Raw genomic sequence first — 17,682 nt, forward strand, 5'->3', positions numbered from 1 at the left:
AGGACGTCGTTGCCATAAAAAAGCCGGTCGTAAAGCTGCAAAATTGTGGCAGGTAAAGGAGCGGCAATTTATTTGCACGCTGGATTCACTCCAAAAAAGATAAACATTGCTCGCTTTCCGGGCGTGTGACTTTGCATAAATGTGGGTCGTCAAAAGCACCGGACTAAATAAAAGTTTCATTTTTTTTCTACGTTTTCAAATCCCAGTCCGTAATTATCGGTGGAAATTGTGTTGGGATTTCGTGTCGGCCGTGAAATTTAGGAGATGGGATTTTTATCTTGTCCCCGCCGATTCATCTCTGTCGACTCGGCGTTTTTTCTCCATTCAAGTTTCCGGCTTTTAATCTCGCGTCGAGATGCCTCCTCCACTCTGGAGGAATAGCTTTTTACCGCAAAGCAGCACGCCAGAAATAAACCGAGTCTGCTGAAGGTCGATTCAAATTTGTTTAGCAACACAAAAGACGTCTCTTTCTCTTGCACTTGACCGCGTCACGGCTCTTTATTGAATTCCTCGAGAGTACGAATCAAAGTAATAAAATACCTGGAAAAGAAATGTGCTGTTGTCAAACTAAAAAAAAAAAAGTAAAAAGAACGATTTAGCCGTTTCAGTTTTATTTAAAAGTTTCTCGGTAATATGAAGAATTAAACTACTTGTATTGAAAAATAAAAATACTTATGCAGCCAGCACGACAGCAGTGACCGTCTGGTTGCCTAGCATCTATTATTGCAGGGGTTTGTTGAACCAAAATCACGCAAAAGCAAATTAAAGGCAAAAAACAATATTTATATATAAAAAACATTTAGAAAAAGTTGTAAATTGCTTGAAATTATTATTCAAAAATACAATAAGTATCTTTTGTTGTTTTCTTTTTCAATTAAAACAAAATTTAATGGAATAAATAAATCTGAATTGGAAAAAAAATAAAACTTTGTTTGTGAATGGCCAAACAGGGCAACAAATATTCAAAGTACAATTTGATTACACTAATTTCAAAAGTTTCACAGAAAATTTAGAAATTTAATTAAAAATATTGAGAAAAAATTTAATCAGGCTCAAATAAATCAGATAAAAATGGAAACTTTGAAACTTTTATAATTTCCTTTAATATTAATTGTAAATATACTCATCTCATGAATATTTTTTTAAATTACTTGAAGACACGTCGTCGATTTACAAAAGTGTGCACGCATGAGTTTTGAGTTTTGAAAATATAGTCTAGAAAATTTTGACATTTTGTGGCACAATTTATACAGATTTGTGAATCATAACATATTTTAATAAAACATTCGACTGCATGCGTTGCCGTGGGGCGGTTTTGTTTGAGCGGAGGCTGTGGTGTGTTTCAGTCGGAGGAGCGCACGGGCCGACGGATGAGGCCGTCGAGGCGCAGCAAGTCCGAGGGGCCGCCGACGCGCTACGGCGGTTCCGACCTGGTCGAACCCTTCCAGTCCGAGTATCGGCTGCAGTACAGCAAGATTATGGCCGCCAGGCAGCAGCAGCAAGAGCAGCAGCCCGTCGACACGGTATCTCCACCACTTCTTTTTTGCTAGCTTGACCCTCGCTCGGGCGATGATTTTCGTGGCGGTCAGACAGACAGAGCAGACGAGCCTGGCACTCATTTCTTTCATTAAAAGGTCGCACTCGCGACGTGCGAATTCCACGCAAACGCCGTCGCTGCGTCCGACCACCCTTCTCTATACTATCTATCTCAGTAGTAGTTGTAGGCAAATTGATTGATAGTAGACTCAGTCGGTGTCGCCACCTGTCTCTCACTCACTATACTACTCAGTGTCTTTTCGTGTGTCCCTTGTCTAGCCCGTAGAGATTAAGAAAAAAAGACGAAAGAGAGCCACCTTTTTTGTTCACTGTCATTGTTCTTGCACGAGAAACTACCCCTTTTCCACACAAACACGATTTTTTATATTAAAAAAACTTTTAAGTGCAGCAAATTGGAAGATTTTGGGGTTCCTTTTGAAAGATTGCTATGGATTTTTATTTTTATTTGACTGTGATGATCATAAAGCAGCCCTTTTTGGAAGAATGCCCAGTCCTCTTGTTTTGTTGAATAATCGAAAATCGATTCAATCAAGGGTCGTAATCCAATTTATGACAGACAGACTCCTCGCTAGCTATGCGTGTAACTTGATAACTTGTGACCTTTACTGAGATGAAATTCGCCGAAGTATCTTTCTTCCTTTGCGGAAAAGTTTGGCGAGATAAAAAGGGCTGTCATTCGTGAACAAACAACCAGTCAGACTTCCTCTCATCTCTCCGACTCTTTTCTCACAGCAGTCACGGTGAAACAAAAACCATCGCAATCTCTTCAAAGGGAACGAAAAAATCGACTGTGGCGTGTCTCCATACAAAGGGATGATTTTGAAGGAAAAAAATCTATATTCGCAAGAAGCCGCTAGAAAGATTTACAGATTTACTTCTTTGAATCCAAATTAAAAAAGTCTTGTTAAAATAATAAGCTGTGTAATATTAAACGCTATTTATATGCTTTTGATTAATCACAAGAATTAAAAAAAAAGAAACTAATTTTTCAACAGTTATCTTTTATTCATGGATAATATTAAACAAAACAAAACGCAATAATTGTTACCATTTTATATTGGGAAAAATACTATTGAGACAAAACAGTTTTCCTGTAGGTATAATTTTATGAGAAAACTACTGGTTTTCTTTTTTTATCAATTTCCAAAAGAAACAGCTGATCAAACAGACTTAAATTTAATTCTGTTTTAAAGAGGAAAATCAGTTTTAGCATTTTTTTAATCGGGTAAGATTTTAAATTCAAAAGTTTACTAATAAAAATAACCCATTTAGAGCTAGACTAAAAACACTTTTCAAAAGTCGACGACAGCGTGCGAAGCGATCGCACGTGCGTCGTTTAAATATGTCAGTGGGTGGTTTCATAATTGTGTAATTAAAACGCTCTCTGGTGTGTATCGATCCGCCTGTGTGCACCTACCTTCCTCACGCGTGTTGCATGTCAGTGTGCCAATCACCCCTAGCCGATTCACCCACCCCCGAAAGCGGCGGCGGCGGCGAGTGGGGCTGCAATCAATGCAAGTGCCCCGCTCGCTGGCCTCGCTCGCGAGCAAGACAGAGAGAGCAGCCCCCACCCGCCATCCACTCGCAGCCAGGGGGTTGCGGTGGTCAGAGAAGAGGGCGCGCACCCCTCGATCGCACCCTGTTGTCCGCTAGTCGCATGCCAGTCATGCTTGTCGTTTCTGATCGCTATTACCTCTCTGCTGGGCCCTGCCAAAGATGACTTCGAGTTTCCCGCCGCCCTTTAGACCCGCCTCTTCTCGAATCAGCACCGAATACCGGTTGCAGTTCGCCTGGCCAAAGCCCCCGCCGACCAAGGAGGCCCCCCAGCCGCCGAGAAAGTCGCTCTCGATGGGCGCCCTCAGGGCCCACGCGCCCGTCCCCGTCCACCACCACGCCGCGCCGCAAAAGGTCAAGCGCCCCGACGAGCATCGAGGTCAGTATTACAACTCCCTTGATTAACCCCTCGTGGTTTGTTTTGGCGGGAAAATCTGGGTCAAAGTTCACATTCGTTGACTTCCAGGCAATGCCAGGGAAGAGGTTTTGCTCTGTAAAAAATTCAAATTTATTTAAATATCAAACAATAATAGCTTGGATATTTTTATTTTTACCAAAATTCAAGAGCTTTATAGACATCCAGCAATATTTCCTTATTGACACAGTCAGATTAAGTCTTAACAACAATGTTGGTAAAAATATACGTTTATTCTACAATAATTGACAAGAATAGCTCCTATTGTTGTAAAGACTTGATTAGACTGTGCTAATAAGGACGAGTTCTTAACTTTTAATTCAACAATTATTGCAAAATCAGCAATAACTAAACAAACCATTGACTCTTTGAGGAAATAATTCACCACCTGCAAAAAAGCTTAAAAATGTGCGCTCCAAGAATACATTTTTTTTGTAAATTGCGTCTTACTTTGCAATTTAGAGCAACGAATAATTTACTAGCAAGCATTGAATAAAAAATTCCTCATCGCCTACTTAAACATTATTACATGTTGCAAAAATCCTGTTAAAACTTCTCTCAGAGTTATGCCTTATCACTCTTTGAAAAATGCCAAGGTGACTCTACTCTAAAGCTTGTTTATTTTTGCCGGCTTCTTACTCGACATGAATAATTTAATCTCTTCCAATGACCCAACCTCTCCATTGGTCAATCAATAACCACCGCAAGGTTATCATGACATCTCTGTCCTCTTGTAAACAGGCGCCATGCATTAAAAGTAAAAGCGCGCAATAAAAAGTCAAATCTTCCGCTCGAAGGCGCTCAAAAGCTGTCTGTTATTTTTCACCGAATACAGAGCGACACACACAAATGTTCGCACATTAAACAATCACGGGGGCAGCTTTGGCTCTTTTCCAGACAGTTCAGAGTTGCTTTTTTCCTGAAAAATAAGTCGCCGAGAAAAATGGATCGTATGTGTGAGCTAGCAAAGCGGTTTACTCTTTTTTTGTTGCAGCGACCGCGTCGGAGTTGGAACCCCTTGTCGACGCACAGCACGCAGACGTGCTCGACGCCGGGAACGAAGACAAAATCCTTGAGGAGACTCTTGAGAAACCTAAAAAGAGGCAAGCAAGCCCCTTGCATGTGTGTCTCGAATCGTGGATTTGTGCTGAAAATCCTTTCAAATGAACTTCTTTCCAATTAGAATGGGAAAAAGAAAGTTTTTGAATCAACGTCGGTTTTGTTAGAATTTTTCCAGAGTGCGATTGATTGTTTGTTTTTGCGCAACGAAGCGAAGGGGAAGGGGCTGACGTGCGGTTTGATCAAATAACAAATGGGGTGCATTATTCGAGCTATTAATACCAGTGAGTGCACGTCAGCCAGGTGGGTCTGAAAATCGATCCACTGACAACAAATTGGCCCGACGCATCCCTAAAGTGGTGCGATCAACGGCTAGCCCAAATCCCTCTTTTTTTATTTACCGTAGAATTTTAGAAAACTAACAAATTAATCAAAGTAACAAACTAAATGTTCTGTTTTAAAGTAAATCTTATTTAATATACGTGATTATTTTTAACTGTCTCTCTTGAAATTTCAGGAAGGAATTCAAAAGCGAGTACAAGAAACGTTTCCGCCCTTTTTCCAATTACGAATATGTGGACGGAGGCTTCATGAAACGACGGCCGGAGGCTGACCTGATGGTCTCGGAGTCCATTGCCCGCGACAGCCCCGTGCCAGAGGTCAACACCCCCTCCGCCGACCCTTGGTACAACGAGGTCATTGAACTCAGAAAGAAGGCTGGGGAATACAAGGTGAGACTACTTTTCGTAACTCAGTTTGCCCTCGTTAAAGTTATATCTCGCCGTGACTTTTGACGGATTTGGCTAAACTCGGCGAATTACGCAACTTTCTCTTCGGAGCTAAAAGCTTTTCCGCAAACACCCGAGCCACTCTCTGACGAAATTTACACCCATAAAACGCTTTCGCGCTAATCCGAGAGGCGAGAGTGAAGTCTGGTGCCGTGAGAGTTTTCGCGCACGTTCCTTTTTGCGATCAAATTAAATTTGGCCCCACTCCAATTACCATAAATATATGGCAGCCAGCAGAAGAAATAACGCACCTGTTACGAATGAATTACGGCCTTGCTAATGACATTATTCGGCAAGATTCGTCAGCAAAGTAGGTGGCAAAGAAGTAATAAGGGCGTGGTTGGCATTGGTACAAAGGGGTGAGTGGGAAGGTCGATCAATTGGGAGAGTGGGTGGTTTTTGAAGTGGGTGGCTCTCCAACACCAACTTTGTTATCTTTTAAAATGATAAAAAGGGACCAAAAAAAACTCTACAAGAGTGTTTTAAAAATTTATTTTTTTAAACTTTGTGATATTTTAGCATTTTAATTAATTATTTTATATTATGTTCTTTGAATTTACATTCAGCTTTTCCTCATTTTTTTATTTTTTTTTTTAGAGCGTTTATTATTTTTTAATAAAATGATCCAACCACAAAAACCATTTTAAATTCATTCTTTTATCATGAATTTCTTCTACAAATTAATTATCAATATTCATAAATAGTTCATTATTCATTCTATCATATAACACTTTGTTTCTTTCTCCTATAATAATAAACAAAGAAGTAGCTGCGTTGTTACGAAATTGGATGATATTTTATTTATATTTCATGCAGTTTTTCCCCATTATTATTAACGAGGGTCTATTTTCGGTGTTGAATTCCGAATTTCAAGTCAGCTGGCCGAGAGAAGGGCATGAGCGTCGCCAGATCAATATTATACCGCCCAACATCAGAGAGATAAGAATAAGGCGGCGAGTCGCAGCCGCTTTCCTCTCACCACCACACCACTCGCCTGCTAATAAGAATATAATAAAATGGGACGAAAACTCGCATGCCACCATGACATGCACGGAAACTGAGAACACTCATATACTTAAGAGGATGTGCCTTGAAAAGTGTTGAAACTCTTCCGAAGAGAAAAGTTTTAAGAATACTTTTTAGACCTAAATCCAAAGGTTTAAGCTAAATTAAATTATTTTAATGTCTGAATTTTATTAAAATAAACTTGTTCCATTTTTCATCATTAATACCGCAGCTGTTAGAATTATGCAACTTCGCAACTAGGAAAAACATTCCTGTCATGCAGGTAGCCTGCTTTGTAAAGCAGCAGGCGTGAGTGGTGCGTGTTTGAGCATTCGCTGCCTAAAGCAACTGATGTCATGCAGGTTGCCTACTTCCTATCTTTGCAGGGGGTCTTTCGAATACATTATAACCTAGATTCCCTGAAATGAAGAGAAATATTATTTGATCAAAAATATTTTTTTATTTAATCCAGAAAACCATTCCGAACAGCCGAGTAAAGTTTTCCTCCTCAAGCTTTTCTAGACTAAGGCTTCTTTCACTTCACCCCTTCTGAAATTTTAATCTCGTTTGGTGATTGATTGGCTTTTGGAAAGTAAAAAACACTTGAGCGACAACATGCAAATCCCAGAGCTTTTTCGTTCTCAGAATAAACCGAATGTTAAATTCTCACTAATTGACCGAGGCGTGCGAACAAATATAATCACCTTCCTTATTTGCATTTCTCTTTTCAAAGCACTTTGATTAATGGTCGCGGTCACCATCAAGTCGACGAAATTATCGATCACGCCGCAGCGAATCTAGTCCAAAATGTATGGTTTGTGTTGAGGGCGCCGTAACAATGTTGGTCGCGGTGCCGGGCCAAAAATTGGCTCGGCAACAAGCTGTGCGCAAGAAATTGGAATTTATAATCCCATCGACCCGACTGACTTTCGCCCTCATTGATATTTGTAGCGAATTGCGAATTTCCCGAGCAACAACCGGCAACCGCAGCCACGCCCTATTTCCGACACTCGACTTGAACAACAACTCTGGAAAGCGTCGGGAAAATTAATTTTTATTTTCAAGCCGTAGTTTATCTTTGTTCAAATGGATTACTGTCAGTTAGAGTTAAATTAATCTTGCCTTATTTTCCGAGCCAAATACATTTCGCAGAATAATTTTAATAAAAAAAAAAAAAAAAAACTTGAAATGGAATTCGTCAAATGCAAGTAAAATCCCTTTATTATAGATATGAGTTTATGTGATTTTTGCTAATTACAATTAATTTCAGCACCGCGGTTGGGGCACAGAACTAGTTCCGGAACACTTGGTTGATCTTTATGGGAAACAAGTTGTGCTTTGGGAGCAAGTCTCACGCAGAAGTTCCCTCTCAGCTCTTTCTCTGGCCTCAGCAACTCCGAGGTATGTAAAAATTTAATTTGGGTGAAAAAAGTCTTTTATTTCACATTTTTATTTTTATAATTTTTTACAAAATTTCGCTCTGAAAATGTAATTTTGCTAATTATGTCATTCTGGTTCAATTTTTGTGAGATGAAAAACAACTTTATTTTATTTCTGTTTTTCAAGAAAACCCACTATTTTTTTAGTAATTTCAAACTATTCACTTAAATTTATGGATTTTTTGAGACTTTTTACATACTTTTTTTCATAATTATAATTTTTGTACAAATTTCATTAAAATCTTCAGATAAATAATTTTTTTATTATAAAGAATTAAAATTTTAAACTTCCTTTCGTCTTTAAAAGGAGTGGCTTCAAAAATTATTGTTTTTGACTATTTATGCTTTAAAATTATACTACTGGGACTTTATCAATTAAAATTTGAGTCTCAAAGTTGTCTTTTTTTAATAAATGTGACAATTTTTTAACTCTGTTCCATTTTAAAATCCTGTATTTTGCTAGGTCCATTTCAAAGGAAGAGAAGGAAAAGGAAAACTGCAAAAAGAGTTCGCCCACGAAGGGGCTCACGCGATTTCCGGGTCGTGCCGATCGCGTCGACGGCGTTGCGCGAAATCAGGTGGGAAAGCTTGGCACTCGCGACTTTTAACCCTCGGCAGACCCGCAGCCGGACTCTTAATGGCCGGTCGGTCGGGCTGCCCTCTTTTGACTTTTAATCTTTCGACCTTTGAGTTTGAGCGATTTTGTGTTTTAGAGCAAATTAATTAAAGCGTACGCTCAGGTGAGTGGCCTTTCGTTTCACTTCCCTCCACATCGCTTCTCTAGTGTCTCTCTGCTTCTATTCTTGTTGTTTGCGTGCGCACTAAAATCTGTTCTGTCTGACTGATCAAAGAAAAAAAATGAATCTGACGAATCTCCAATTCATAAAAAAAAAAAAATCAATTGACTTTATTCTGATTCAGATTTTGATTCTTGTCTGTCTCTTCCGCAGGTTGACAAAGGATGCGAGGACAAACGCGATTCGGCGCGGTCGAGGAAAGAGTTCCTAGTGAGACATCATTTGGAAAGAACCACCGGAGCTGGTAATTTATTTTCGTTTTAAAAATTTTCCAAAGCCGTCTCTTGAATCCACATTTACGTGAAATTGTGGTTGCCCTTTTAAGAAGATGGCGCCCTCCTTGTATCGCCCACTCGCGAAAAACTGGAACCCGCCATGCCACGCCGCAAGGAGGAGGACTCGAGCAACAAAAGCCCCTCCAAAAGCAGCCCCAAAAGCAGTCCTAGATCAGGTACGAGCGCTGTAAAGAAAAGAAAACGCCTGCGAGATTCAAATGTATGCAACTGGCACGACTTCTTTGGATTTATTAAAATCTTCCAGGCGTTTTAGTTCAATAAAAGTTGGCTGCCATGTAATTAAAAAAGCGCTTTAAAATCTTTTGAAAGTTGTTATGCTTGTTGAAGATAACATTCTGATCAAAACGGTAGAACCCCTAAATCCTAAATCCTAACTTCCGCTTCTAATGCTCCGATGTTTGCATATTTCTTGATAATTATAATATAATCAATCAACAAATTCAGATATATTTTTCAAATTTTTCAGTTATCTTTGGAACCATTTGATTAAAAATAATATAAAAAAAATCTAGTTTGTTTATAATTATGCTAGTTTGATAGCTTCTGGAAGAAGATTGTGTATGCATAAATAAATTTTAAAATTTATTCCAAATATTCTACCATGAATGCTAAAATTTTCCGAGCATAGTTTAAAACAGTTTAAAAGATTGTAGGTCTTGAATGTTGATTTAAAACACAAAATTTAATTTAACATTGATTCAAGGTTAAGGTATAAGAATTGTATTCACCAGAAGCCCAATTCCTCTAATCATTCCACACCGTCATAAAATTAACCTATAAAGTTTTTGTATTTCTCTTTTGCTAAAATTTTTTATTTTTTGTTCAGCTCGATCCCAGTCTGTGGGTCCGTTGGTGTCTGAAAATCGTTCGCCTAAAAGACAGCCGCGCACCCCGGTCTCCACCTCCAGCGCCGCCTCCACCGCTCCTAAGGCGAGTGCCCCCACCGAACGACGACCACGTCCCAGTAAGTTGCACTTTTATTTCGCACCAAGTAGCTCACTAGTGGGAAAACGTCGAGGCAATGAAAAAAGCACGCGCGTCATCACCCAGCTCGCAAATAAAGGGATCCTTGCATAAGTTTGGCTGAATATTTTTAATGATATTTTCATGTGAATGATTATTTTTATAAATATCATTTCGATCTCTACGGTTCTTAAAGATTTTTTCAAAGGACAAAAATCGTCTCGGAGTAAAAAAGAAATAAATGCATTTTCTTTTAAGAAGATTGGAATTACAAGCTCAGTTTTTTTTAGTTTGATTCATTATCAATTGGAGACGAGCTTTCTCCTTTAACCTGTGATGGGGTGGTTGATTTTCTAGTGTATGGGGAGGAGAGCAGCCCCCTGCTCAAAAGGGCCGTCTTCCAATCAATCTGCAACCAGTCTGCAGCAAGTAATGAACGTTTCGTGTTTACCTTTTTCTGTCTCTCTCATTTGAATATGAATTTTCCTCTCTTCCTCTATGTTGGGATATGAATCTAGTTATAATCTTGAGTATAGAACCCTTTGCCTGCGTGACGGAACGTTTTCTCCTGCTCTTATAGTTGAAGAGAAAAAACTGCTCGTAGTTTTGTTCTCTCTTTCTCTCGTTCGACATATTCCGTAATAGAGTGTTTACTAAACCCCATCACACGGCTTTTGATGTTTCATTCATTGCATTTTAATGCCCGCTATATTATCTATAGACAAAATTATTAGTCTGCTAGTTTACAAAACCCTTCTGCGTTCAGCAGCGAGAGATATCAATTTTTATTGGTGTGATTTCTGGTGCTTTGACTGTCACCGACGATTTCATTTGATAAATGTGACGTTCGATGTTGCCCCCATTTTTCTCTCTGTTTGCTGAGATGGTGATGACCCGCTGCTTTTCCACTCATTTTCACACACCACACGCAGACATTTTTCACTTCTAACGAATCTCTCAATATTTTTCCGGAGAATCACTTCTTTTCAAGTCTCACGTCGAGAGAAGTTTTTCGTCACCTCGATCTTGGTCTATTTTGACACTTGTTTTGTAGTTTTTATACCAAACGAACCAAGAATGGCTTTTTATGGCTTGCGAGACTCTTTCATCCAAGCCAAACTTCAGTAGTCAGCCAGTAGATAAATATCCCCCACCTATATAGAACTTTAGTAATTGGGGTTGAATTTTAATTTAAATCGAGTAATTTTCACACTACAAAAACATGTTTCTTCAAATTGTTAGTACGACTTATAGATCAACCCTAATTATTATAGCCACAGTTGGTATGACCGGCGCTGTTTTTTCTTTTAGCATCCCTCAATACTTCATCTGCAACCCGTTCCAAAAGTAGTTCAGTTGCTATGAGAAACACTAGCGAGGACAAAACAATAGGCAAGTCTGCCAAAAACGCCGCTCAGAGCGGCCCTAAAAGCAAAAGAGCAGAGCCGGTGAAAAAGCAGCCGCCTCCCCCGGCGCCTAAGAAAGACGACGACAAAAGTGAGTAACTCTGGATGCATTTGTCGGGAGCCGGTAGTTCTAGACTTTCCTGTAGCCGCACCTGTTGTGTAATGTTTTACCTCTTCAAATTTGGCATGAACACTGTCTAGTTAAAAATATAGCGGTGGTTCTTTCTTAGCGAAGGAGTGTTATAGAAAATTGGTTGGTGTCTCTTTCTTTCTCTCTCTCTTTCATCTTGTACTTCACGCTCATCATTTCCATAAATTTTCATCCAATACTGTATTTCATGGTATCGGAGAGTAAAATAATAATTTTAATATTTGCTTTTATGCATGAGAACGGTGGTGGTTTCCTTTTTACAGCTTTTTAACAATCTTTTCGCTCATTGTTTTATTCGTATTATAATTAGAGCAGTTTTCATTACAGGAACATCGCCACCTGATATTATTACATAGAATTTATTTTACTCTTCTAAGGTTCCATGCTCTATTTGACTCATAGATGGACGCATTTTGATGTGGAAATCGAAGCGTCCGTATACCGAGTTGCAATTATTTTTTTAAGAAACACTCAAAATATCCTCTCTCTGTAAATGCAGTGGATGCCGCAAGTGATTGATGTTATTTTTGCCGTGGTGTGATCTAGTTAATTTTTATATAAATATATTCCATTATACATAATATGAAAGAGTTAATTTTTGCAATCTAAAGTTTAGTAATTGTGAAACTGATTTCAGCCGCTAAAGCTCGACCGAAAACGGTACCGCCGCGACCAAGTTCTTTAAGGGTCGGTTCGGCTGCCAGTAGTAGTGTTAGTGGCAGACCTAGCAGTTCTAATGTCGCGAGACAGCAGCAACAGAAAAATGACAAAACTGCGAAAACGGCAAAACCCAAGTGGAACAACTACTAAACGTTCTTAATCAAGTGCTTTTTCCAAAACGTTTAGTTTACATAGAGTACAAACGCTTTAAGAAAAGAAAAATATGAAAAACCCACGGGAGCAAGCTAATTGTGACTATTTTGCACTAGACAAATAATAATTATTATTAAACGTTAACCAAGACCTGTGTATAAATGTCAAAAAATATGTGAATTGAACCGAAATAAAAATAATTAAATTTAAATAAAAAATAAAAACGGCCAAAAATTTATTGAAACTGACTGGCGGCATCCACTCTTCGTTTCCCGCCATCTCGAGTCGTTTGCTCTCATTGGTGTCTTTGGCAGCTTCTGGCGTCGACACGTGTGACGGCGGCGCCGCGTCTACTTCTTCTGCCCAGCAAGATCTGCCGGCGGTGCACACGCAAAAGCCGACCCCGCCGTCGGCCGGTGGCTCCGAGACGAAGGAAATTCCGCCTGCCGACGAACTCCTCAGCCCCGACACCAACAACACGGTGTCGCTGATCGACGACGAGCCGCTCGTCAAGTCGCCTCCGGAGCCCACCAGGGTCAAGTCTCCTGAGCAGATCATCATGCGCTCCCCCGAGCCTGTCAACTGGACAGTGCCCCTTGACACTGGCAAGACCTTCACGGTCACTCAGAACGTCCGCGAAGGTGAGTCTCCCATTTTGGAATGACTTTCTGAAAATCTGGTTAATTCTTTGAATACTGCAAATAAACCTTGGAAAATTGTCTTTGCATTTAATTAATTTTATTATCAATAAAAATGGTTTTTATCCCTCGTCAAAGTAAATTTTACAAGGGAAATTTTTCAGTGGTTTTAGAAAAAAACTCATAAAATAACTAACAGTCTAGTATGCTTCTAGAAACTATTTAACTGCAAATTAGATTATAGTCTAAATAATAAAAATGGAAATTTTTAGGAATGCATTAATCTATTGCTCGTTATTCTATTCACACAGGCCCAGTTTCTGGTTCCTCCTGATAAGGAAAAATTTAAACTTGTCAAAATTTCAGAACTGAACCAGATGCTGATTGGCTTGCGACAAAAATTAACCATCCTTTTTCTCTTTCTTGCTATTATTCATTGCGAAATAGCCAAAATTCGTTCCTAGAAAGTTCATTATATTTCATCAAAATTGTTATTCTCTTAAAATGTCCAAAAATATATTTAAAAAGAAAAAAATATGTCGAAAAAGTCCTTTTTGACAATGTGCTTTCTGGTCCTCGTAGTTGTGCCGCAAGCGAGCAAGGCAGCCCGAGGTATGAACACAACTCTCCTAAAATAGTGTTGTTGGTGTTTCACGCTGATCCCTAGATGGAGCCTAAATATTAACTAATGAATTTCCAATTTGGAATTCAATTAAACTTGAGCAACAACTGTTTCTCGTCAAAATTAGCAACAAATAAATCTATTTGACCATTATGCAGCACTCTGACGCTGTTTCATCACAAAATCAGATCGCTGTATTCAAAATCTGAGAAAAAAAATATACAATATTAAAAAAAAAAAAAAAATCACTCATTCCCACCACAGCTTTGCATGGATCTTTCGCTGCTTATTTTACATTCCGTTTCACAAAAATGTCTAAAGTTACAATAATTATATCTGTCCTATATTTTCTCTTTTAAAAAATATAAAAATTATGAAAAAAATCTATATTTAAAAAAAAAATTACCATAATATATAAAAAAAATTTATTTCATTAAAACAGCGAGATACATTTTCACTTTTTGAAACAAGAATTAGTTTCAATTCTGTAATTTTAATCGATTAAATCATACATTTTTTTTTCATTGAAAGTGTCTGTGAAATACACCCCCTAAATACGCACAGAGGCGATATCAATAGATTTCAGCTTCCTGCGTTGTGCCGAGGCGCACTGTGTATGTTGTCGGCGCACAGCGCACAAATTTATATAAAAGGGATCCTCATATCCTGCCTCGCGCTGCTCCTCCCAGAGCCGCGTCTCCGAGCTTATCACTATGTACTGGTTCTGGCAATAAAACACCCACAGTTTTTCATTTAACTCCAGCAGACGGAATTTATAGCCCACACACGGATGCTTTTCAGTGTCAGCCGGGCTAACCTATATATAGCAAAAGCACACGAAAATTTAATTCAAACACCGAGCTAATTAATATCAAAAGTAGGGATCTTCAGTTGAAGTTCTCTAATCAAAACATGCCAACACTTTTTCACTTCTTCAAAAAGAAAAAAAGAAAAATTTTAAGAAAAGACGCTTTTTATAAAACTATTTTTGCATGAATTATTAACAAAAATTAAATTTAAACATCATTAATTAATTTGTAAACTTATTCTTTGCAAATTTCAGTTTCACTCAGGTCATGTATATTTTATATAGCTCATTGTTAATTTCCCGCACTTCTTGTATAATTGAGAGTTGCTTCAACTCTTCGAAGAACTCATCTCTTCTGAACGTGCTTTTTAATTCTAATCGCAGAGAGTAAAACTGCACATCTGGATGATTTCAGGCGAGCTAAGCAGACCCCACGGTGAGTCCTCGCGGCACTGGGGAGCCCCTGTCAACTCGCTGGAAGTCTCGTTCGACAAGGTGGAAGGGCCCCCGGAAATCGGAGTAGCAGGTACATCCTAAGGAAACATAATTGCCTCTGCGAACGACGGGCGCTGATTGATTTTCCTTCGATTTTGCTTTTTGGATATAATTTTGATTAACTCCCGGCAGATAGAGATATATCAACGTGATATCTGGTTAATTTTTGTGTAATTTTTCGGCACTGGCAGTGAAACTAGATATAAATAAAATACAATTGTATTGGCGCAAATCGGCACTGAAATTATTTAGGAAAATTTTGTTTTTGCTGCTAACGAAAGCCGGTGCCTTTTTTAAAATTAGAATTAAGTAGGAATTTTTGAGAAAAAAAAAATATGTTCCAAGCTTTTCTATAAAAGAAAGAGGAATTAACTCCCGATATATGCTGGCTTGCTGCACAAAATTCGCACTCTCTGACTGTAAAGAAGTCAAGATTTGTTTTTGAGATTGGCCTCTCCCTCCAACTATTATTACAAACATTTTGCATTTTTCGCTTGAGTTCAGCTCGACTTTGCTTTTTTGCCTTACTTCTCTCAGCTTCCGCTTATGTGTCCGTAAAAAAACTCAAATCGATGGTTCTAACTTATGATTGTCTTATCGATTTGCAGTTTAAAAAAATTATACACACACAAATGAAATTCGATTTTACAAAAGTAAAAAACTGCAAATCGTGGAAAAGACTGAAAATTTTGATACGTGGCCAAGTTTGAGGTCAGAGACGTTGACCGAGCGCATTATTCTGTGTTTGTCTCGGCGACACAGACGCGGCCCAGGTAGTGCTCAACGGCGACGGCGCCGACAGCTCGGACCACTCGGAAGCCACCCCGCCAACGCAGAAGAGCGCCGCCCTTGTCCTTCAAACTGCGGAGGCGGCCCCCGCCATCAAGTCGGTGGCGGGCACCACCCTTAAGCGGCTTGACGACCCCGACCTGGAGCCTGCCCCCTCCTCCTCGTCCTCAGCCCCGTACACGGTGTTGGAGGCCCCGGAAGTGCCACTCGCACCTGTCAGGTCTTCCGGCTACCGAATCCTTGAGGCCCCTGAGCCCATCGAAGCGCCGTCCGCCCGCTCGGTCGCCTCGGACGTGCTCGAGAAGGCGCGCAACCGCTTCGACAAGTTCTGGGGAAAAGATGCTAACAATTTGTAGAGAAAATAATTCACTGCTTACTTTGCCCCAAATAACCGTCGGCGGACCCCCTTTTAATTGATTTAGATTTAGGGTTTTAAGCGGAGAGATTTTTGAAAACCCCATAGCCTGGTCGAACCTCAATGCAAGTCCTGAGATCCTGATGGTGCTTATAAGTTTCTGTACCTATAATGAGCAAAATTATTTCACCCCTTATTTAGTTGCTAAAAAAGTAAAACTGCGCCCCTTTGGCCAGCAGCTTCCTTTGTTTGTTGCGGTATAGCCCTCGTTTCGCAGTTGAAACGCTAAAGAGAATTTTCGATCCTTGATCATTATAAGGTGCAGGCAACTGTGAGAAAACAAATAACACACATTTCCAAAAAAAAAACAATACAATACGACTTGATTAGGTCAGGGAATGAGCTTACATTTCAAATAGCTGCGGGAAAGAGTCGAATTTCCAGAAGGAATCTAAAAAAAACTATAGGATGAAAATTTGTGATGCTTTTTTACGTCTAATTACACCCTATAATTTTAAGTGTAACGGTAATGCAAGTTCAACTAGGGTAACTTTAGACCTTTTCCTCCCTGCATTTATTGTTCAGAAATTCACTGATATTATATCATTAATGAGGTTTAAAAAAAATTATCACAGGGGAGGAAACAGTTAAAAAGTGCTCTTTGTTGGACTGGATCATACACTTGAGTGATGCTTACGCCTAAAAATAGAATTCAGTTTCTTAAACGACATAGTGAGATCAAAATCGCCAGTCAAAAGTTTCCATCTTCTTTGCAGGCGTATTTTCAGTTCCTCTGATTGTTCATTCCACACCTAAGAGTGTAAAATTTAACGAATTGCAATGAAAGTCGTTCAGACTTTCGAAGCAAACGCCACATTGTTGCGCAACCTTGTGTAAGATTAGTTTTTAGTCTTTCCGTGCCGCTTTGGATGTCCTTAAAATTACACCTACCGAGTATCTTTCGGCAGTCGCGAGTATAAATGGGAAAAGAACTTGTATAAGTGTTAGAGAATGCAAAAAAAAAACTCTCAGGAGTCACTCAGTCAGTTCTGTTAATTCAAATTAATAACTTCTTCTCTTCTAACTTGGCCCACCATACGCTCGCGGTATACATGTGTAAAAGTAAAAGTCAAGCGTATATATATTTATATATAATTGTGTTTTGGTGTAGAGCTAAATACTAATGACGAGGAGTAAAAAATAAAAGTGGTGAGCAGAGGATCTATTTAACGCGAAAACGAAAAGTGATATTAATTGTGCTGAAAAAGGGGTGCTTTTGAAGGAGGGTTCAAATTTTCGGAAGCGATACAAGGGCAAATTTTCAGTCTAAATAAATTTAAAAAGCGGAACTCGCGGACAAGAACGAAAAGCATGCTGTAATACTTGATTGATTCATTATAATTGATTAAGTCACTATTAGATTTTAGGCCTACGATGTTTAACTAAGGGCGTAAAAAAATTATTAAACGCAGCGCGATCACTCTATTATATTATAATATATTTATTCTTCAAGGAAGAAACCGAAACCTCAACACACACACTCACACGCATTATAGCATAATTATGTTAGTTCAGATGGAAAAGAAAGAAGTGTTTAACTAAATAAGGCTCGCGTTTCATTATTTAATGTCTCTTGGTGATACTTAAAATATATTCACGTGTATTTTGCCGTTTGAAAAACTGTAAATTTCCCAGGAGAGAAAGTAAGAATAAACACTTGATTATTGAAGTG

At 39.0% G+C, this 17,682-nt stretch overlaps 1 protein-coding gene across 11 annotated transcripts in view; it reads left to right on the forward strand.

Moving 5' to 3' along the window:
- The window catches only part of LOC132205568 (serine/arginine repetitive matrix protein 1), a 49,510-nt gene extending 33,184 nt beyond the window's left edge, over positions 1–16,326 (forward strand). For 4 of the 11 annotated variants that reach the window (XM_059634667.1, XM_059634677.1, XM_059634669.1 and 1 more), the window contains 14 exons: positions 1,347–1,523; positions 3,274–3,490; positions 4,521–4,629; positions 5,103–5,316; positions 7,649–7,779; positions 8,281–8,395; positions 8,768–8,858; positions 8,940–9,065; positions 9,737–9,874; positions 11,185–11,370; positions 12,558–12,884; positions 13,464–13,493; positions 14,727–14,837; positions 15,569–16,326. In XM_059634667.1, the coding sequence (XP_059490650.1) occupies positions 1,347–1,523; positions 3,274–3,490; positions 4,521–4,629; positions 5,103–5,316; positions 7,649–7,779; positions 8,281–8,395; positions 8,768–8,858; positions 8,940–9,065; positions 9,737–9,874; positions 11,185–11,370; positions 12,558–12,884; positions 13,464–13,493; positions 14,727–14,837; positions 15,569–15,951 (2,355 nt within the window). In that variant the 3' untranslated portion in view covers positions 15,952–16,326. Of the gene's footprint in view, positions 1–1,346; positions 1,524–3,273; positions 3,491–4,520; positions 4,630–5,102; positions 5,317–7,648; positions 7,780–8,280; positions 8,396–8,767; positions 8,859–8,939; positions 9,066–9,736; positions 9,875–10,230; positions 10,303–11,184; positions 11,371–12,557; positions 12,885–13,463; positions 13,494–14,726; positions 14,838–15,568 lie in introns of all 11 variants that reach the window. The other 7 variants (XM_059634673.1, XM_059634668.1, XM_059634671.1 and 4 more) reach the window with 7 other exon arrangements.
- The last annotated feature ends 1,356 nt before the right edge of the window (positions 16,327–17,682 follow it).

This window comes from Neocloeon triangulifer, unplaced genomic scaffold (genome assembly GCF_031216515.1).
Source record: "Neocloeon triangulifer isolate White Clay Creek 2 clone unplaced genomic scaffold, ASM3121651v1 ptg000003l, whole genome shotgun sequence".
Classification (NCBI taxonomy): domain Eukaryota; kingdom Metazoa; phylum Arthropoda; class Insecta; order Ephemeroptera; family Baetidae; genus Neocloeon; species Neocloeon triangulifer.